This window comes from Cetorhinus maximus, chromosome 1, assembly GCF_964194155.1.
Source record: "Cetorhinus maximus chromosome 1, sCetMax3.hap1.1, whole genome shotgun sequence".
Classification (NCBI taxonomy): domain Eukaryota; kingdom Metazoa; phylum Chordata; class Chondrichthyes; order Lamniformes; family Cetorhinidae; genus Cetorhinus; species Cetorhinus maximus.
The window spans coordinates 30,110,232-30,132,548 of record NC_135879.1 but is presented as its reverse complement, the minus strand read 5'-3'; the positions used below and the strand labels follow the sequence as shown (position 1 = coordinate 30,132,548).

At 42.0% G+C, this 22,317-nt stretch overlaps 1 protein-coding gene across 3 annotated transcripts in view; it reads left to right on the top strand.

Annotated features, from left to right (window-relative positions):
• inpp4b (inositol polyphosphate-4-phosphatase type II B) overlaps positions 1-22,317 on the top strand; it is a 915,802-nt gene that overhangs the window by 327,432 nt on the left and 566,053 nt on the right. For all 3 annotated transcript variants that reach the window (XM_078539235.1, XM_078539226.1, XM_078539253.1), the window contains exon 4: positions 11,445-11,529. In XM_078539235.1, coding sequence (XP_078395361.1) covers positions 11,445-11,529 — 85 coding nt within the window. The remainder of the gene's footprint in view (positions 1-11,444; positions 11,530-22,317) is intronic.

Genomic DNA, 22,317 nt, shown 5'->3' with positions numbered 1-22,317 from the left:
TTATCTGAAATATGGCTGTTCGCTCTAGGGAGAATTGCAGAACTAGTGCAGTGTGCAAGAGGTTAGGTATTTGGACCGAAATGAACAAATGGATCAATGGATGCCAATTTAATGAATATACTGAGTGAAATCCATAATCTCAAAGTACTTCACAATACTGAGTTCTGGTTACTGAAATAATAGGGTATTTGAACAATTTTTAACTGAACAAATGAAGAGGCTGTGGCAATTACATAAATGCAAATGAGGTACAATGTTAGTCTATAAATGGCCAATAAAAGAAGCTGAGTGATTAATTTAAAATTGAAGGTGACTGCAGCGATTCAGTAAAAAGGAGTAATAGAATATTACCTCTCTATTTGTGTTGCACAGGGGTTTCGACATAATTGAAGATGAATACTTAGCATTTAATTTTGCATACTAGATCCTCAGCTAGTTCAAAATCTGTGGGGTGGCATGTGTGCACCTATTTGTAAATTAGATTGAAACAAAACCCTCTTGGTCAAGTTAATGACATTAATTGCTTCTCTCCCATTTCTCTCCTGATCACAGGGACTCTGATCACTTATTTAAGCTATTTTAGTTGTTCTGCCACTTGTCTTCTGCATTTGAATTAACATTCATCCCACTTACTGAAGTTGAATTAGGTACATTTATTTTAGACAATCTATATTCTCTTGTTTTAATGTTTCATTTATTTCAAAGTAAAGATAGACAAACATGGATGGCTTAAGGAAAGCCCAATGATTGTTAAATCCCACACTCCCATTTTAAATAAAAGGATACCACCTTCCTGAAAAAATGCTTGCTAAATTTCATTTTGTCTAAAATTGTGTGGTGAAATAAATTGGGCAGATCAGGCGGATGTAGACTTTTTCTTGCACATTTCAGCTAGATATAAGTTGTGCTGCAACCTGAAAGTATGAGCTGATAATGGCATAGTGTGGGCAATGTGGCATCTGGGACCTTGGTGCACAGCAGAGTCTGTTCTTTGGTTCTGCTTTGCCAACATGTCAGAAAGTTACTTGTGGTCTGAGCTGTTCTTGTTGCCTTTTGTTTATAAAAGACCAAGGCATAAAACAACATATTTTATCTTGTTATGGCTAGTTGTACTACATATTTGTGCGCCAATGAGAGCAATTTCAGCTTCACAATGATGCATTGAGTTGTGTGTCCAATTTCAGTTTAGAAAAATATGGTGCGAGATCCTCAAAGAATGTAATGTACCTTGATTTTCCATTAGCTCTAATTTCTCTTGGGAATTGTAAAAACTTTATCTTTCATTATGATTGGAGAGGCATTGTGAGTGGGCGCCTGCTGTATAATGATGCCCTTGGGTTCTTTCTACTTGTAAGTTATTTCACCTTTGTCCTGCTGAAAATCTGAAAGTGCACTTCAATAAACTGTTCCATTTTGTAATGGATTAGGATCAACCATTAAGGATAACATTTTCCGGCTCACTCTTTGCTTTTGTTATCTATTGGTGTAAGATATTTAATTTTTTTGCTGTTTTTTTGCCTAATTCACGTTATATTTTTGAGCACTTGAGTTTTAGTGATATTTTAATGGAGTAAATTAGGACAAAGAAGGCCATTCAGTCTTCGAACCTGTTTCAGCATTCAATTGAATCGTGACTGGTCTGTACCTTAACTCCATCAACCCATCTTTATTCTGTAACCTTTAATGCAGTTGCCTAACAAAAATCTATCAATCCCAATTTTGAAAATTTTCAGTTGACCTAGAGCAGATCTAGGGGTTGTCAGTAATACCTATTGACTTGCTTTGCATGTTTGTTAAACAAATGTTTTGGGAACATCGAAATGTTTGGTTAGATATCAGAATTCATGATTATCATGATGTGCTCTGTTTTAACTTGTATTCTTGAATGCCTGTAAGAAAATTGGTGTGACCTTACTAACATGTGTAAATATTCACCAAAAACGGTGTGCAATCCTTTCTAGCAAAGCTGGGAGTGACCCCTGCAGCTTCTAACACAATATATGTAGTGTAAAACCAATTCTGAGCAGTCATTTTTCACTTTTGAGGGGCTGTCAGTTTATCTGAAAATGTTGTAGTAGTACAGATGTGGCAGTGAATGAATGCAAATTGCCAGTTTTATGCTGTCAACTTGATGCCAGCTAGCTGATGTCACAGGATGATGGATTAATGCTGTTGGTTAGTGAGCTGTCGGTGAAAAATGACTGAGCATTCTTCCATGAGGTGACTATTAGTACAGCAGACTGGAACAAGGTACCTCAGTGCCTGTGTAGGCTAATTAAAAGCTCTGATCAAATCCCTACAGAGACTGGCTTCATCCTTGTTTCGCAATATCCAATCATGCACAGTTGTCTCCATTCTTGAAGCATCATTTGAAGAGACAGTGTGCATGTTTTATGAGCTTGCATAAGCATTGTCTCAGAAACACTACCAATAAAGTTGATGTAGTATCCTCTTTGATGCCATTGCAGCTGTTCAACAAACGTCTCATGCCATTAAATCCTAAATCATCTGAAGCTACTTGCTACAGGATTTGTAACGGACTTGCTAAATATAGACGCTTCTGAAAATGATGTTGCATAAAGTTTCAAGTACACAAAAGGCATGTATTTAAAAAAATTAACTGTTAACAAGGTACAATTTATGTCTAGATCATAAAGAATGTTATTTAATTGCTTTGCTGGATAATATGCCATTTGCAATTTCATAAAAGGAAGATTTTTGTTGGGCTATCGAGGGTTTTAGAAGGCATTGAAAGCAAGCACCTGTGCAGTATGATGCAACTGAGTGTTGGACTGCAAACCTGCTGCAAGATTTTATAATGTATAACATTCTGTTGGGTCTAAGCGATTAAATTATTTCATCATTATTATGTAGAGTCTTCAAGAATGGCATAAATTACATGGATAATGGCACAATTCCCAGTTCACCTCTGTAACTATTCCTAACAGCTTGGGCTGTTATAAAAAAGAAGAAATACTTAGTAGGTCAGTACACGCCTGACAAAGAAAAGGCAGGTTAACTTTCAGGTGACACAATTTAGTTATCATGAAGGTTCCACTTGAAACATTAAAATAAATTTCTTTCAGTTGCTGACTGACCAGCTGTGTTTCTTGGCTTTTTTGTTGACATTTCCAGCCTCTAAGATTTCTCTATTAACCCCTTGAGTACTCCTAAGCTATTAGTGAGTCCATCTTATCTCTTCCTCCATGGGATTGCAATGCCAATTTAAAATTCTATCCCCCACCCTCAATTTTACTCATTCTCAAAATAACCTGCGCTTATTTGTTTGAAAGTTACAAAACCCTTTTCAGAGATGTGTTGAAAGCTTAGGAGGAGGGGTTGACATTATTACAGTATTTCATTGCTTAGGATAATATTTAAATTTGTGAAAAGAGTAAGGTGCATTTGGGAGTGCTGTGTAAGTTCAACTTGTAGTTCTACAAGCGAACAAAACAAGGTATTATCTTTTGTATTTTTTTAACTAACAGTATGTAATTGTGAAAGAAATTTGGTGTAGAAAGTGTTTAAGCAGACACAAAAATCTCACCAATCATAGATGCTATAAGCTTTTTTTTATTCATGGGACATGGGATTGTTTACAACAATTGACGAAGGTTTCATGGTCATCATTGGACTTTTAATTCCAGATTTTGAATTCAAATTCCACCATCTGCCATGGCGGGATTTGAACCAAGTTCCCATAGCATTACCCTGGGTCTCGTGAATGCTAGTCCAATGACAATACCACCACGCCATTGTCTCCCCCCCTTCTATCAGTAATAATTTTATCTACTGTCCCCATTGATTTATTGTATTAACAATTATAAGATTTCCCTTCATTTTAACTTCCGTGCGCCATGGTAGTCATTCTATTTGTAAATTAGGTAATTAACATTTCTGAATCTCATTATGTGATAATACATTAAGATCTATGAACAATCAGTTTGAATCAGTACCAAATGAAATTCTGTGTACCCATTTGTAGACAAGCTAAATTCTGACCAATTGAAATACTGAAGGTTCACATGGTTTAAATATCTGCTCATTAGGAATGAAAGATCTATCTGAAAAATCTATCAAATTGTATCACATTTTTGCAAATTTTAAGAAGTATTTGCAAGTTGCAGTTACATTGTTACCTCCATGTTTCAAGTGGTGATTGAAAGTGAGAGTACAGCTCGGGTGCTGGTTCCAATCTGAAACCTGAGTGCACCAAAGCCATAAATTTATAATGCTTGCACTATATCTCCAGTACAGTACAAATCATACATTAAGAGTTTCAGGCAATCTGTTACCTCCTGTAACTTTTAAACTTTTGTATCACACCTGCTCTTTCCCTAATTAAGTAGATGTTCCTGCCTTTTTACTTCAAATTAAAAATTATTGTCCAACCTGTGAATGGCGTTACGGCCCCAGAAGCCTCTCTACATGGCCCACGGAGCGATTGTTGAAAATGCCGGTAAGATGGGTCGTTGAGTTTGAAGAATTCTGCAGGGGTCTGCTCCTCCAATGACGGTCTGTTTCTCTCATGTGTTTGCTGCTCACCATTTAGCCTAACAGCAGTAAACATGGGAGAGAACCAGGCTGTGGTTGGAGGAGCAGCGAACTCTGGCAACTGTGAATATGTGAAGATAGGGAGACCCCGGAGTGCGCAGGGCCTCCGCTCACCACACTTTCCCGTGGCTCCAACCACCTTCCCACCACTCCTGGTGCTCTGGCCTGGCTCCGGCCGCTTTCACGCCACTCCTGGTGCTCTGGCCCGGTTCTCCCCGTGTTCCCACGGTTCTTGATGCCACCGTTGATGGCACCCGTTCGGACACCGCTAGGCCTCAGGCCTTGCTCCAGGTTCTCTTCTGCTCTCCCCCACCTCCCCTCCACCACCCCAGCCAATTTAGTGAGGGTGGCTGAGTGTGCGCGAGGGGTGAGCGTGTGTGTGTGTGTGAGAGAGAAAGAGGCAGAGTGAGAAGGAGAGAAAAGTGTGAGAGAAAAGAGAAAAGGCTCAATCCCAGTCTCAGGGTTTTCATTCACCCTCACCCCCACACACCAACAGGCACTCTCACCTATTCTCAGTGTGGGTGAGGGTGTGTGAGTGAGCACCTGAGACTGGGAGTGAGTGAGCTGGATACACAGACTCTCACCCCCTTCACACTCTAATGGTCGTCTTTATTTATTACCCATTTTTAAAATTGTCAATTTATTGCTGTGACATTTTGTTTTTTGCTCAGCAAGTTGCTTCCTTTCGTACGTCAGCTTGATTTTTGAAATTCATGTTTAATGTTGTGTCAAACCCTATCTTTCTAAAATTTGTTTATCGGCCCCCTCCCCCCCCCACCCCTGAGTATGAGAAAAATTGAAATGTGGTCCCCCCCACGTGAAAAGGTTGGACAAGCCTGTGTTAAAGGATGTCTGTGAAACCTCCCCAATTCACCTTGAGTTTAGTCCACATTCTAAGACAGGAATCTGCTGAGCGCATGTTGAAGCTGGCAAATGCTGCTTTCAGACTGGCAGCCACAGTGTAGCTGCAGCACAAGTTAAATATCACAGCTTTATTACTCAGCTAGTTTAGAGTTGGATTTAACTTTGCAAACCTGAATTTTGGCTGTGAAATATGAATGAGTACGGTTGCTTCATTTTCCTCTGCCTAAGTGCTGCCATGTCATCAGTCTTCCTGAGGTTGAAAATCAGTTTTCGAAGTGTGTTTAAATATGGCGGTGGAAAACAGATTTCTTTATCCCCTCCAGTTTGCTCCCATAAGGCCATCCACTTCCTGTCTGTTTGCTGCTCCTCTCCTTCTCACTGTCCTTTGCATTGTGATTCTATAAATCAGTGGCTGCAGAAAGTGAACTCGTGTTCAGAAGAAATTTTTCATAATTTGCTAAATGGAGAGAGATGGGCCTAAGTAAAGTTTTCCCCCGAATGTTTCAAAATGTTTAGACTTATATTCTGTAGACTAATTTCAAATAATTAAGTGGCAAAAGTAGGGATGATGAACGTTTGTGTTAAAAAAAAACAAGTTATTCTACCTGTACTTCAGGAAAACAATGGAAAGGCTCTTCCTTGGGTTCAAAAATTGGACTTCAGTTTCAGAACATTTGAATTTCTGACTCTGTTTGACATGTTTTACTATGTTAAAAGTGCTATATCAATGCAAATTGTTGTTGTAATGCCAGGCATGTTGTATGAACTTACTCAGCACTAGCCATGAGGGCTAGGATTTTTCAGATGGCAGAATTTCCCTTCCCTCCATCTGAGGAGTCGACGGTGACCCCATCCCCACCGATAATGGTTGCCCTGAAGCCATTTCACGCTCCAAGGAGTGTTAGTTGGATGGGTGTGGGACTTCTATCCCTTACCCTGGAGGAAATTGCCCCGCAGAGAGCTACCAGCCAATCTGATTGGCTGGCAGCTCTCCAGTCCCATCAGCGCCAGAAGCTGCAGTGGACAGAACTAGGACTGCAAGCAGCCTCCAGAGCCTGAGGCCAGAATTTTACAGGCTCCCCCACGGCCACGCGGATGAGCCTTTGAAATCTCCATTCACATCGGCGGGACTAGAAGATCCCGCCGGCGCGAAAAGCTGGAAAATTCCGGCCAAAGTCTCTGGAGTCCGGGATCGGGTAAGTTTTGGGGGCCTTGGGGTGGGAGAGGAGATGAAGGCGGGGATGAGAGATGAGGCCTAGGCAGAGTGTGGTAGGGGCGTTGGTGGAGAGTTCAGTGGGGGTGGGGTGGGGGGGATAGGAAGCATCCCCAGTGGCCAGGCCTTTTTTAGGGGGTTGGTTCCCCCCCCCACCCGCCCCCACTCCCCGCCCGAGGCCTGAGCAGTGTCACTTTTTGGGCTACCCCTGTCCCTAATCTGCTCACACCAACCTAAACATTGAGGCTGGGCGGGAAATGGCACTTAAGTGGCCTTTAATAGGCCACTTAAGGGTTTCAACTGGGGCAAGGACAGGGGCTGACCTAGGTCTCACCCATCCCAATGTAAAATTGCAGTGAAGTCGGGGTGGACGCGAGCCCGGTGGGAAGGCCATTTGAAGAGTTTTACAGCCGTCCCTGCCTACAAACCCGGTGGTGGGGAACGTAAAATTCTGCCCAAGATTTCCTTCTTAAATCCACTTTAGTTTGGCCCAAAGAATTAAGCAACATACTTAGTGAGGTTTTATTTTCAGAAACAAATTGACCTGGAGAAACAGTTCTCTTGATATCATTGGTAAAATGGGATCATGTTATCCTTTTATTAATCTGCTTGGGCTATATTCAATTACTTACAGGGCTTGATTTAGCATTATTATAAATCAAAAAATCATACATATAAATACAGACATTGGGCTTCATTATCAAAGATGACTCATTCAGTTCATTGTGGTGGCAATATTTTTAGCAGAGATTCTAAACTTTAACTGCAATGGAAAAGCTGATGTCCTGTCTGAAATAACATGATACCGATGCAAATAAATATTTTGGATATGATGCATGTCCTTGGGTCTTGGGAAAATGTTGATAAAACATAGGGAAGTGCCTGGCTTCCTTTTAAAGTATGAACAGTGCTGCATGAAGCACTATGTATATAAAAAAAATCAACCAACTAATGAAAAAAATACTATCTGTAGGCAACATTTCACTATTTTCACCATCTCTAAAAGCAGTTTTGTTATCTATTGAATCTGATTCCACTACACTCTCAGTTGGTGCAGTAGAGATTTTTTTTTATTCATTCACGGGATGTGGGCTTTGCTGGCTGGACCAGCATTTATTGTCCATCCCTAGTTGCCCTTGAGAAGGTGCTGGTGAGCTGCCTTCTTGAATCACTGCAGTCCATGTAGTATAGGTGCACCCACAGTGCTGTTAGAAGGGAGTTCCAGGATTTTGACCCAGTGACAGTGAAGGAACGGCGATATATTTCCTAGTCAGGATGGCGAGCGACTTGGAGGCGAATTTCCAGGTGGTAGTGTTCCCATCTATCTGCTGCCCTTGTCCTTCTAGATGGTAGTGGTCGTGGGCTTGGAAGGTGCTATCATAGGATAGTGGACGGTGTCAAGCTTCTTGAGTGTTGTGGGAGCTGCACTCATCCAGGCAAGTGGGGAGTAATCCATCACACTCCTGACTTGTGCCTTGTAGATGGTGGACAGGCTTTGGGGAGTCAGGAGGCGAGTTACTTGTCACAGGATTCCAAGCCTCTGACCTGGTCTTGTAGCCACAGTATTTATATGGCTGGTCCAGTTGAGTTCCTGGTCAATGGTAAACCGCTGGATGTTGATATTGGGGTAATGCCATTGTACATCAAGGGGCGATGGTTGGATTCTCTTTTGTTGGCGATGGTCATTACCTGACAATTATGTGGCACGAATGTTACTTGCCACTTGTCAGCCCAAGCCTGGATATTGTCCAGGTCTTGCTGCATTTGGACATGGACTACTTCAATATCTGAGGAGTTGCGAATGGTGCTGAACATTGTGCAATCATCAGTGAAGATCCCCACTCCTGACCTTATGATGGAAGGAAGGTCATTGATAAAGCAGCTGAAGATGGTTGGGCCTAAAACACTACCTTGAGGAACTCCTGCAGTGATGTCCTTGAGCTGAGCTGACTTACCTCCAACAAGCACAATCACCTTCCATTGTGCTAGGTATGACTCCAACCAGTGGAGGGTTTTTCCCCTGATTTCCATTGACTCCAGTTTTGCCAGGGCTCCTTGATGCCACACTCGGTCAAATATGGCCTTGATGTCAAGGGCAGTCATGCGCACCTCATAACAAATTTCTGTGTAGAAAAGATGTCTCTTCAACTACCTTCTGGTTCTTTTGCCAATTTTCTTGAATCTGTGTCTTCTGGTTAGTGAGTAGCCTAGTAAACAGTCTATTCTATTTACTCCATCAAAACTCCTCATGATTAGAAAATATCTATTAACTCTTCCTTAACTTTCTTTGTTCTAAGGAGTACAATCCCAGCTCTCCAGTGCCTTCACCATAACTGAAGTCCTTCATTTCTGGTATAATTCTGTAGCCCCTCCAAGGCCTTGACATGCTCTTCTATGTTCCTGGACTCCAACAACTTGCATTTATATAGAGCCTTTCATGTAGAAGAATATTCCAAGCCACTTTAGGGGCTTATGGGTAACATGCTCAAAAATAAAAGAGGTGGGGGGTGGGGTTGAGTGAAAGCTTTGTCAAAGAGAGGCTATAAGGAGGGCCTTAATGGAGAAAAGTAAAATCGGGAGATGGAGAGACTCGGGGATTTTTCAAGAGTGTGCATTCGATTTCCAATGTGCACGTGCTCTCTAGGCACATTTAAAAAGTTTTTCCATATCAAAAAATATTTAATTTACTAAGAAATTGACTAGTGTACATCAGTGAGACTTAAATGGTTCAGTATAGTTTTTTTTATTGCTTTGGGTACTTGCAGGTGAAGGAGTCAACACCCTTATTAAAAATGCTTATTTTTGGTTATAAATCCATTTTCAGCTGTATTAATAAAACTGCAACATGGTATCACTCTTAAATACAGCAAGAAGCACGTTTTGGTGGAAAGAAAATGAAACAAAACAATAGCATTCTATTACACTGCTGGGTTGTGCTTGTTCATTACCTTTGTGATTATGCAAATAAATTTTAGCAGAAAGTTGAACTGTAACCTAACCAGTGCAATTTCAGGTGCATTTTGTGTGCAAATTTGTAGATATTCTCCTCCACAATATTTGATTTAATAATTTGTTGTTTTATAGAAATTTGTATGTCAAATTGACTAGTACTGTCTATAAATATGATTCACAATGGTTTTCAACTATGGAATCTCATAGCAGAGAAGACAGACACTCTGCCTGAGCTGGCACTTTGAAAGGATTTGAAGCATTTTAGTTGAAAAACTACAACCTAGTTTATGTTTAATTTAGTTCCCCAGGCCAGTTTTTGTCCCCCCCACAATCCTACAAGTTAGTCTTCACAGGCTTTTCCTAATCCCAGTGGTTAATTCATTACAAGAGAGGTGGACCATTTCAATAGCTGCTGCACATTGTCAATGGACGCTTATGTAGGAGCTTGTAGAGGTGCTCTGGTTTCTAATTTTTCTCAACAAATCATTAAATCAAATATTATGGAGTAGAATTTCTATAAATTTGCGCACAAAATATGCCTGAAATTGCACTGGTTAGGTTACAGTTCAACTTTCTGCTTGGAGGGGCTACAGAATTATGCCAGGAATGAGGGACTTCAGTTATGGTGAAGGCACTGGAGAGCTGGGATTGTTCCCCTTAGATCGGAGAAAGTTAAGAGAGAATTAATAGATATTTTCTAAATCATGAGGAGTTTTGATGGAGTAAATAGGATAAATTGTTTACTACAACAAACACAGAAAATGCTGGAAAAGCTCAGCAGGTCTAACAGCATCTGTGGAGAGAAAAACAGAGTTAACGTTTCGAGTCCGAAACGTCTGAAGAAGAGCCATACAGACTCGAAATGTTAACTCTGTTTTTCTCTCTGCAGATGCTGTTAGACCTGCTGAGTTTTTCCGGCATTTTCTGTTTTTGTTTCAGGTTTCCAGTATCCGCAGTATTTAGCTTTTACCTAAACTGTTTACTTGGCTACTCACTAACCAGAAGACACAGATTTAAGATTTAGGCTTTGAAAGTTCCTATGGAATCTGATTCGACCAACTTTCAGGTGGTGCATTCAAGATCTTAACCATCACCTGTATGAAAAAAATTTCTCCTCATTTTGCCTCTAGTTCTTTCGCCAATTATTTTAAATCTGTAACCTCTGGTTGCTGATCCACTTGCCAAAGGAAACGGTTTCTCCCTCGATCAAAACGCCTTATAATTTTGAACGCCATTTGTATGCGGACAAAAATAATTAGAATTAAAGAAGCTTTCATCATGTTGAAATTGATCTCAAGTGCACTGCACTGTATTATTGATATATTTATGACAACTATTTTCTGAACACTTCTTGGCACAGTGCAAAGAAACATTGGATGTAACATTTGAAACCAGTTTACTGAAGGTAAAAACATTTCTGACATCCTTTTGCTTCCTTTTCATTTCATTGAACACTACATCAAGGGTTTTCCAACAATATTGTTGGACATGCATATTGCTGATGTTTTTTCCGTGACTGTTATTTTAATGTGCTACTTTATAGATTTTGTATATTCCTTTGTCAAATTGGTGATGTATCTGTAAATGTGGCTTTACATCTACAATGTTAATTCTTTTTTTTGCATGGGAAATGTCATTTTATTGAGGTTGAGTGGACTGAGACAGAGTTCCTCGAAGAATAATTATCAATTGAATTTGTCTGTAGACTTTGCCTAATCACAGGCTTTTCCTAATCCCAGTGGTTAATTCATTACAAGAGAGGTGGACCATTTCAACAGCTGCTGCACATAGTCAGTGGACACTTATGTAGGAGTTTGTCGAGGTGCTTGGATTTCTAATTTTTCTCATTCGTTTCCCGCAGACATCAGACCCTGCTGAGGTAATAGTCCTGGAACGATGCGACATTGTGGAGTGCAGAGATAACAGGAGCACAGCATTAACTATCAGTGAGTATTGACCTGACAGATACTCAATTCTGGATGATTTCAACTTGATTTTTACTGCCATGAAAAGTGTTTGATTGTATTCTAGGATTATGTAGTTTTCTTTAATTAAAAAAAAAATTGGTTTGATGAATTTAATTAAGTAACACATATTAAAATAAATTTTGTATTTTGTAAATTGTGATCATTGGTAACAATTGTTTGGCTACTTTCTGTTGAACCATTTTAGTTGAAAAACTACAATCTAGTTTATGAATGCAGTTGACACCCTAGGAGAGAGATTTTTTGGGCCTTATATAATGTAGCTTAGAATCTGCTAGCCTCAGGCTGTTTTGGAGCAGAGTTGAATTTTTTTTCAAAAGTGCTAACCTAATCTACTGCTCCGATGTGTGCCAAGTATGTCATCTTTGAAACATAATTTAAAAGGGAAATCAAACATACGCAGGTTATTAGATGCCTGAAGTGCAGTAGGATTTGATGAATTAATGGTTCAGTGAGTAAATGTACTTCCTATTTTTAGGAAGAGATTTAGACCAAGGTCCATGTTTAAGTTCTTAAATTACACTGAACTACCTGGTGTCAGGCCTGGTGACCTGGCATTAGGCCAGCCCCGGAGGATGCAGAAATTGGCTTCTGCTCCCACGAGTGATGGAAAGGAAAAGCAAAATCAGCAGACTTGCTGACATTGGTATTCATGTTGTCACCTTTTGTGGTAATCTGGGGTGCAATACACCTTTAAGAGAATATGAGCGGATTGACCATGTGACTGTAAGACCCAATAGCTGTGTAGTGTGGGCTACCATGTTAATGTTAGTATAGGGTAGGGTCTGGTTGGAGAAGCACACATCACGTTAGTGCTCTGTTGTCTGTGTAAATAAATAGCATGTGCTTCATTTCACATTGGCCTCTGCATCTGCAGTATATTGTTATCAACTCACCCGCCAACAGATAAGCGTGAAACTGGTTCGCGAGCAAAGCGAGAACATAACAACTGGCGACGAGCCAAAACACGACCAGTCGACGACATCAAGGAAAGCCGCGAAAACTCAACTGAAGTTAATCAGCCGTGCCTTGCAGGCCAATTGTAAGTACAGCCCTCACCACAGTCGTCGAAATTACCTCCCTCCAGTATGTCACAATTTGGCTGCATCGAATCGTTTGATCAGATCACCGATGACTGGTCACATTATACTGAACGTTTTTCTTTTTGGCCAACGACATATCAGGGGAGGAGAAGAGGTGGGCGATCCTCTAATCGACATGTGGCAGTAAAACATACGGCCTAATTCGTAGTCTAACAGCATCCAACGCCCCAGACTCCAAGAGCTTTGATGAGCTGGTGAATCTTGTGAAAAGCCACTTTCAGCTGAAATCCTTGGTAACAACGCAGCGTTTTAAATTCAATTCGAGGTGTCATGCCCCTGGAGAGACAGTCACTTGCTATGTAGCAACCTTGAAACAACTGCCAGAGTACTGAGTTTGGGACGTCGATTAATGACATGTTAAGAGACCGATTAATGTGTGGGATTAACAAAGACGCCATTCAAAAAAGGTTTTTGTCAGAAACAAATTTAGACTTCAGCAAGGTGCTGGAGTTGGCGCTTGCAATGGAGAGCGTGGTCAGGGATTCAGAAGCAATCAAGGGAGCTCAAAATGGTGCCGTCCGTCGCGTTGGGAGGGAGGGACCGGCTAGAAATGGCGCTGAAGCGCAGGGCTCCTCAGAAAGATGGGAAACAGCCGCCATTAACAGACCAGCAAAAAGCATTAGTTTAATGGATAAAAATCACATTCATCATAGCAGAAATGGAACTGGACAGCCTGCAAATGAACGACAATTTAAAAGAACCACATTTTTCTACTGCCATTGCAATGGGCACATTACGCGATATTGCAAAGACAGATTGAGACAAAATTTCAAACAAAAAGGCAGAAGTTGTGAAATTAATATCATGGAGGAACCAGAACAAACAGAGTCAGATATTTATTCATTACACAACTTAAAAATGGGTAAAACAGGGTAAATCTATGTGACAGTAGAAGTCAACAGAAAACCCATCCGAACGGAGGTGGATACAGGCACATCCATGACAGTTGTAGGAGAACACACATTTAAACATCTGAATGGAGGAGGCCACTCACTAAAACTGGAAAACTCAGATGCTAGATTAAAGACATATACTGGTGAAGACATACGAATAAGGGGTATATGCAAGGTTCCAGTACAATATGGAAGCCAGTCTGCTAACCTTCCCCTAATGGTGATAGAAGGCCAAGTCTCCTCAGAAGAAACTGGTTAAGAGAGATCAATCTTGGGAGATTACTGAGATCTCAATCAGAAGCAGGAAATGCTGCAATTTGGAAAAAGTAGCATGCAAAGACTCAACAGAAGGAACACGTAAAGCTGATGCTTCAGGACAGAGTTCAAGTTGAAGCCAGTAATCTCCAAAAAGAAAATGAAAACCTGCTAAAGGACTTTTGCATATCGCAAGATTCCCTCAGATCCCAATTTGTACCATTAAAAACGTATGAGGAAGAACAGAATGAATTCCGCATATCTCTGGCCGAGGTAAAGAATCAATTAACCGTGAAAGCACAACAATACCTAATTCTTCAGGAAACAACTAGCAAATATAAAAAAGAACTGGAAGAGCTGAAGAATCAGCTATGCGGGAGCCAAGAAATTTTAAAAATAGAGACCCGTGAGTTTCCAAAGGAGCTGAAAGATGAGGAAATGCTGGAAGACTCAACCACTGAGTTCTCCCAAGTTGAGCTCATGCCTGGACCTAGTCTGGTCAATAGGGAAATTGAAAAGAAAGCTGAGATGAAAGTCAGCGCTGCCAAGAAAAAAACCCATCAAAAGAAGACACACAGGAAGAGAAAGCGAAATTACTAACAGGCCCTGGAATTTTTTTTTTTTTTACACAGCAGTCAGCTGATCATTCTGTATTGAATTTACCCTTGCCCAACATCCTAATTCTCAGAACCTGCCTGACAGTTGTCTTTCATAATGTTGAACTAGGAGGGGAGGGGCAGCAGGAGTGCATGCGATGGAGCCCGAAAGAATGTGAAAACATTCCTTTTGGAGCCTACGGCACAGGTAGAAGGAACTCCTCTTGCTTTGGAAGTACCTGTAGAATTCGTTGAGCCTCGGAGAGTCAAAGAGGCAAACTTAGAGGTTCATACTGGGGAGCCTAGTGGACAGACAACTCCTGGGAGGGAAGCCTTGGATAAACTATCCGAAGTTGTAGAACTACAACGGTCAACTCTTTGAAAAAGCCTCCTGAGAGACTGAATTTGTAAATACTTTATTTATGTAAATAGATAATATATTGTAAAATGTACTTTCAAGTAATGGGGGAGGGATGTGGTAATCTGAGGTGCAATACACCTTTTAGGAGAATGTGAGCAGATTGACCACGTGACTGTACGACCCAATACAGAATGATCAGCTGACTGCTGTGTAAAAAAGAAAAATTCCAGGGCCTTGTTAGTAATTTCGCTTTCAATCTGCTCACATTCTCTTAAAAGGTGTATTTCACCTCAGACTACCACACCCCTCCCCCATTACTTGAAAGTAGCATGGACTACAATGTTAATGTTAGCCTAGAGTAGGGTCTGGTTGGAGAAGCACACATCATGTTAGTGCTCTGTTGTCTATGTAAATAAATAGCATGTGCTTCATTTCATATTTGGTCTCTGAGTCTGCAGTATATTGTTATTGACTCACCCGCCGACAGATAAGCGCGCAACCAGTTTGCAAGCAAAGCAACCCTGCAGTAGAACATAACACCTTTGTACAATGCTGGGCGAGGGCAGGATTGTGCACCTGATACTTTTCATGTAGAGCGACTTGCCAGTGTTTACTATCACATGACAAAAGGCTACCAGTGATCATGGAACTGCACCCAAGCCTGTCTTAATGCCTTTGGAGAGAAGTGAAAACATGCAGGATAAAAAGGCTGTGAAAGAACACATGACTGGCACAAATTAATCCTTCTATTCCTCTTAGATAACTAAGAATATGAAGACCAATATCAATGCAGAAGAAAACCCTCTTTACATCACATTTTGCAAATTCTGGTTTTGACAATTTTTTGTTCTCTTAATGGTGAACTGAAATCACTCTAATGTAATCCCTTACTGCCTGACCTTTGTGCTTGTTGACCTATTTTCATACGAGGTTGTTTCCCCCAATTGTGGAGCCTGGATCATCCATTCAGAGCACCTGAGATCACCATGATGGGCTGTTGAGGTGCAGACTACTGTGCCTTGGCATTGTCGGGATGGTGTAGGCCACCTGGTTTTGTGGAAGCGACAAGAGAACTGCTTTAAAGGCTAGCAGGAAAGCAGATGTGGGGCATGCTGCAAGAGGACTGAATAAGTCTCTCCTATGGGACCTGTGCTACTGTCATGTGGCTGCGCCTATTCACTTCCACTGCGATGCATTAGAGCAGTGTGGAGGAGTATAATAATGCCTGGGAACCTCCTGTCTATGCTCTCCATGCTCCTGTTTATGCTCTTCTTCATTGATTGAAAGCCTGGGGCGATGCTAAACCCCAAAGCCACAATGGCAGCAGTCTGAGCTCACAGCAAAGCTGCTAGAGCTGTCACCAGAGGTTCCATCATTGTGGACCTCTTGGCAATGTTCAGAGAGCTGAGAAAATGCTCCATGGTTAACTGCGTGATCTTTATGCCATGCTCAGGAACTGCATCCAGCTTGGAGCCGGATGTTCTATGCTATTGTGCGCATGCTCCCTGGCAGGTTGTCTGGTGCAGTTAGAATATTCTGCACTATAGTTATCATGCCTTTTTATGTAGCCTGTGGCTTTGAGGTCTTCATCTGTGCCTTTTACCAGAGGACATGCATGTTGGTTTTCCTTCTAGAAAGTTGTTTCCTGTATTGTTCTACCCTTCTAACCCTAACCGCCCCCCAGACCAACCCCCTTGCACATACTCGTGTTTTATGCCAGCTCAGCTTTCAGTCGACTAAGGAAGAGAGTATTTAAGGACCAGCATCTCAAACCTAAGATGGGCAGCCGTGATGATTACACTCTGATATGTTTTGAAGACTTGGACAACCTACAGCAGGTGCCTCAAAGCACTAGACAAGGCCTACCAATGGTGCCTTTGCAAAACACTCCAAATCCAGTCGCAAGAAAGGCAGTCCAGCAGCAGCTTCCTCCCCCAAGTCAATATGCCCAGCATCAAGGTGCTAATTACTCAAAATCAGCTCCGCTGGGCAGGATATGTCGTTCGCATGCCTGACACCAGACTCTGAAGGCAACTGCTCTACAGGGAACTCAGTCGTGGCTAAGACTCCCAGGAGAAATTCTTTCGGAATGTCCTCAAAGCATCCCTGAGGAGGTCAAACATCTCTGCTGACTCATGGGAATCTCCAGCTTGTGACTGATCAAAATGGAGGAGGTTCATTCAGGAAGGCATTGAACATATTGAGGGACTTCGTCAGGAGCATGCAGAGGCAAAGTCAAGGCATCAGAGGGCACAAACTTCCCAACAACTTATCTACCTGACCCTCCAAGTGGCAGTGTCTGCAGATTGCACATTGGACTTTTCAGCCATTCTGGAACCCATCAAACAAGAGCGGAAGCATCCTCAACTCCGAGGGACTGCCTAAGAAGTAGAAGTGAGTATTTTCAGGATCCCAGTACAGATCCTGCTAGCCTAACCTGTAAAGAACTAGCGCTTGCTAAGCTACAATCATGTCTTTATTGGTGCTGTCGTCTTCTAGCTCCTTGACCCCTAGTACTCTATAATTCTTCCCATTGAAAGTGAAAAGTTTGCCAAGGATTAGCATTTAGTGAACGCAGTTGCATTTCATCATGCATAATCTGTAAGGGTCAGATTTCAGTGAGAAGAGAGAATGTAAGGTGGCCAAGAACACTGCAAGATGCACCCTTCATGGCGATGATGGGAGTGTATCAAGTGGAGAAGCTGAAATCTTCCTTGACTTGAGATGACATTATTGGGTGCTGTTCCTCCTTTTGTCCATGCCCACTCACTGTTGTCGCTTGCAAGGTTGTCCTACAAGAAAGAAGGCAGAGTTTTCACAACAGCCATGTAGATGATTTGAGGATTTGCACATCAAGGTTGAATAGTGGCACAGGTGCGATGAAGGTGGCAGAAATTAGAGGAAGTAATAGTGAGGAAAGTAGCTAGTGCAGAGTGTTAAATTGGAAGTTGGAAGGTGGAGTGAAGTGTGCTGCAATGAATGGAGGAGATGAAGCAGAGCGCTGGTGAACAGCAGGGTGGGTGAACAGCTTGTGAGTATAACGGTTACTGTAGGCTTAAGCAGAGAGTAATGTAAGAGCTGAGTTAGATGTCTTACCTTAACAACTCTGGTTAGGCCATTAAACTTCTTCTGGCATTGTAACCAGGTCTGTGGCATGATGTTTCAAGTGCAGACCTGCTCTGCCACAGCTGCTAAGTAGTTTGTCTGGAGATCTTGCCACCTGCTGGGAAGACATTCCTCCTCCTCTTGAACCTCCTGCATCGTTACCTCCAAAGCAGTATCTGACAACCAAGGCGCCCTTGCATTATCTCTCATGCCTGTCATTGTAAGAAGTGTTCAGTGACCGTTGTCTGTACCTGTGGTGCACTTCCCTTTTAAGAAGTGCAGACTGCCTTTAAATAGTATTAGGGGTGACCAACATTCCCAACATTTTTCTATTAGGCAATTTACCAGTCAACAATGCTAATAGTACTGGCAGCTCATCTATTTAATAAGGAAGGTCACTGACCAATTTTGGCTCCTGCTTGCACCCATATGATTGGACATGTGCTGTCTGTGCAGCAATGATTCTGAGTGCAAACAAGGGCCGAGATGAATTTCTATATCTGTATGTTGTTTTTGATGTACTGTAGCCTTGATATAATTAATTCTATTCTAACTTGTAACCAGGGTGTAACAGGCTCCAAGTCATGTGCTCCTAACCTGACAAACTTGGCTTTTAAATTCCTTGCACAGACTGTCTGAAATTTGAAATTCTCAGAGAATGGAAATCAGTTTTAGTGAGTTCAAGCTGTTCTTTTGAATTTCTGTAGATGTTTATTCCTTTTTGAAGTATAGATGAAAGACAAATGGGTTAAATTTAGCTGAACAATGAAGGTTTTCTACAAGTAGAAGGTGTTTGTCTCTGTTCCAGAAATCCACTGTTAACATTGTAAATAAGGAGCTTGTCATTTCCTGGTGAGTGAAAACGCATGATGACTAATTGTTCACTTCTACCAGGCACTGTTCAAATGCTTCTGAGCATTGAGTAAATCACATAAATAAACACTTTACTGCTGCAAAATGTGCCTTGTGAAGGAATTTCTGAGGTAAGTTCCTTTGTTTTTTTTTGTTTTTGTTGGAAGTTATCATTGAGCAAATCAGGAATTCAATTCCCAGTTTCTGCTGAGTTTGTTGATATTTGGCAGGTTGGCAAAGGGGCATCAACAAAGCTGGAAGCAAGAATTCTATGATCTTTATGGAAAGTGTGTCCATGTGTATTTTGGTTAAGCACACATTTGAGCTTGGCTGTGATATCCCCATGATCAAATAGCCTTCAAATGCTTGCTGCCAAGGTTCACCATATAATGCCCTTTTGGGTGAAGTATCAGAGGCCGATCCTATGAAACAATAATGAGGAACATTAGACTAGAGGTTATGATACCGAACTAGTAATCCAGAGGCCTGGACTAATGATTCAGAGATATAAGTTTAAATCCCATGAAGGCACCTGGGGAAATTAAATGTGGTTACTTTTTATACTGGAGTTATTTCATTATCAGAAATGGTGAAAACTGATCTGATCCACTTTAGAGAAGGAAATCTGCTGTCCTTAACTGGTCTGCTCTATACATGACTTCAGACCCACAGCAATGTGGTTCATGCTTAACTGACTTCCGAAATGCCCTTGTGAGCCACTCAGTTGTACCAAACTGCAATGACAAGGTATAATAAGAACAAAACAGGGTAGAACATCCAGAATCGACCTAAGCATCAGCCTCAGGCATGTGAAAGTTACATTCAGCCCAGCTGACTCTGCAAAGTTGGCCTCATGAATATATGGGGACTTGTGTCAAAATTGGGTGAGCTGTCCCACAGGCTAGTCAAGCAATAGCCTGACATAGTCATACTCATGGTCTTACCTTTCAACCAACATCCCAGAATTCTTCTTCACCGTCCCTTGACATGTTTTGTCCTGCCGAAGGAAAAACTCAGCAGAAGTTGTGACACAGTGGTAAACAATCGGGAGGGAGTGGCCCTGGGAGTATTCAGTATTGACTCCAGACCCCATGAAGTCTCATGGCACCAGGCAAATTGTAAGCAAGGAATGATTATCACCTACCACCCTCCCTCAGCCGATGAATCAATACTCTTCTATGTTAAATGCCACTTCAAAAGAGCACTGTGGGTAGCAGGGGCACAGAATTTACTCTAGGTGGGGGACCTCAATATCCGTTACCAAGAGTGGCGAAGTAGCACCACTAACCACTGATCTGTCTCAGTCCTGAAAGACATAGCTGCCAGACTAGGCTTGCAATAGGTGGTGAGAGAACCACCACATGGGGGAAAACTACTTGACCTCATCCTTACCAATCTACCTGTTGTAGATGCATTTGTGCACGACAGTGTTGGTAATAGTGACCATGGCACAGTTGTTTTGTAGGTGCACTGAGGACAACCTCCATTGCGTTGCATTGCTCCACCTCCATGCTAAATTGAATAGACTCCGAACAGATCTCGCAGCTCAAAACTGGGCATCCATGAGGCACTAAGGATTATTAGTGGCAACAGAATTGTATTCGTCCACAATCTGTAATCTCATGGCTTGGCATATTCCTCACTTTACCATTACCATCAAGCTAAGGGACCAACTCTGGTTCAATGAGGAATGTAGGAAAGCATGCCAGGAGCAGTACCAGGCATACCCAAAGATGAGGTGAAGCTACAACACAGAACCACATGCATGCTAAACAGCGGAAGCAGCATGCAAAAGGCTGAGCTAAGCATTCCCACAACCAATGGATTCAATCAAAGCTCTGCAGTGCTATCACATCCAGTCATGAATGATAGTGGATAATTAACAATTAACAGGAAGAGGAGGAGGCACCATTAATATCACCATCTGCAATTATGGCAGAGCCCAGCACATGAGTACAAAAGATGAGGCTAAAGCACTATCAGCCATATTCAGCCAAGAGTGCCGAGTGGACCATCTTGGTCTACTCCAGAGGTCCAGTATTTAGCCAGTTCAATTTCTCTAAGTGATATCGAGAAGCAGCTGAGTACATTTGATACTGCAAAGGTTATGGGCTCCGACCACATCCTGGCTGTAATATGGAAGGCTTGCGCTCCAGAACTAGCCACACCCCTGGCCAAGCTGTTCAGTATGTCTACAATACTTGCATCTACCTAACAAAGTGAAAATTTGCCCAGTTACGTTCTGTGCACAAAAAGCAGGAGAAATCCAATCCAATCACCCCATCAGCCTACATTCAATGATGAGCAGAGTAATAGAAGATATCCTTGACAGTGCCATCAAGTGACAATTGCTAATAACTGCTGACCAATGCTCAGGACCACTTGGCTCTGGATGTCTCTACAGACTTGGTTCAAACATGGACCAAAAAGCTGAATTCCAGAAGTGAGGTTAGAGTAACTCCCCATAACATCAAGGCAGCATTTAACCGAGTGCAGCATCAAGGAGCCCTAATAAAATTGAAGTCAGTGGGAATTGGTGAGAAAATTCTCCACTGGCTAGAGTCATACCTAGCACAAGAAGGATGGTTGGAGTTGTTGGAGGCCAATCATCTCAGCCTCAGAATTTTTTTTCCTGCATACTCTTTCATAGGATGTGGGTGCTGCAGGCTAGGCCAGAATTTATCCCCAATTGTGTTTTAGAAGGGCGTAGTGAGCTGCCTTCTTGAACTACTGCATTCCATACAGTGTAGGTACACCGAAGGTGCTGTTAGGGAGGGAGTCCCAGGATTTTTCCCCAGTCACAGTGAAGGAACAGTGATATATTTCCAAGTCAGGATGGCATGTGGCTTGGAGGGGAACTTCCAGGTGGTGGTGTTCCTATGCGTATGCTGCTGTTGTCCTACTATACAGTAATGGCAGTGGGTTTGGAAGGTGCTGTGTAAGGAGTCTTGGTGAGTTCCTGCAGTGCATCTTGTAGATGGTAAACACTACTATCACTGTTCATTGGTGGTGGTGGAGGGAGTGAATGTTTGTGGATGATGTGCCAATCAAATGGGCTGCTTTGTCCTGGATGGTGTAAAGCTTCTTGAGTGTTGCTGGAGCTGCACTCATCCAGGCAAGTGGAGAGTATTCCATCACACTCCTGACTTGTGCCCTGTAGGTGGTGGACAGGCTCTGGGGAGTCAGGAGGTGAGTTACCCACCACAGGATTCCTAACCTCTGACCTGCTCTTGTAGCCACAGTATTTATATGGCTAGTCCAGTTCAGTTTCTGGTCAATGGTAATCCCCAGGATGGGATGACACATTGAAGTAAATAATATGATTGATAGCCATTATGGAGACATGGCAGCAGGATGGCAAAAATCGTGTCACGAATATTGAGGGGTATACATCATTCAAGAAGAATAGGAAACTAGGTAAAAGCAGAGGGGTAGTACTGTTAATCAAGGATGGCATTTGTGCAATAGTTAGAGATGACCTTGGTTCAGGAGATCAGGATGTAGAATCGGTTTGGGTGGAGATGAGGAATAGTAAGGGAAAGAAGTCACTAGTGGGAGTGGTCTACAGGTCCCCGAACAGTAAC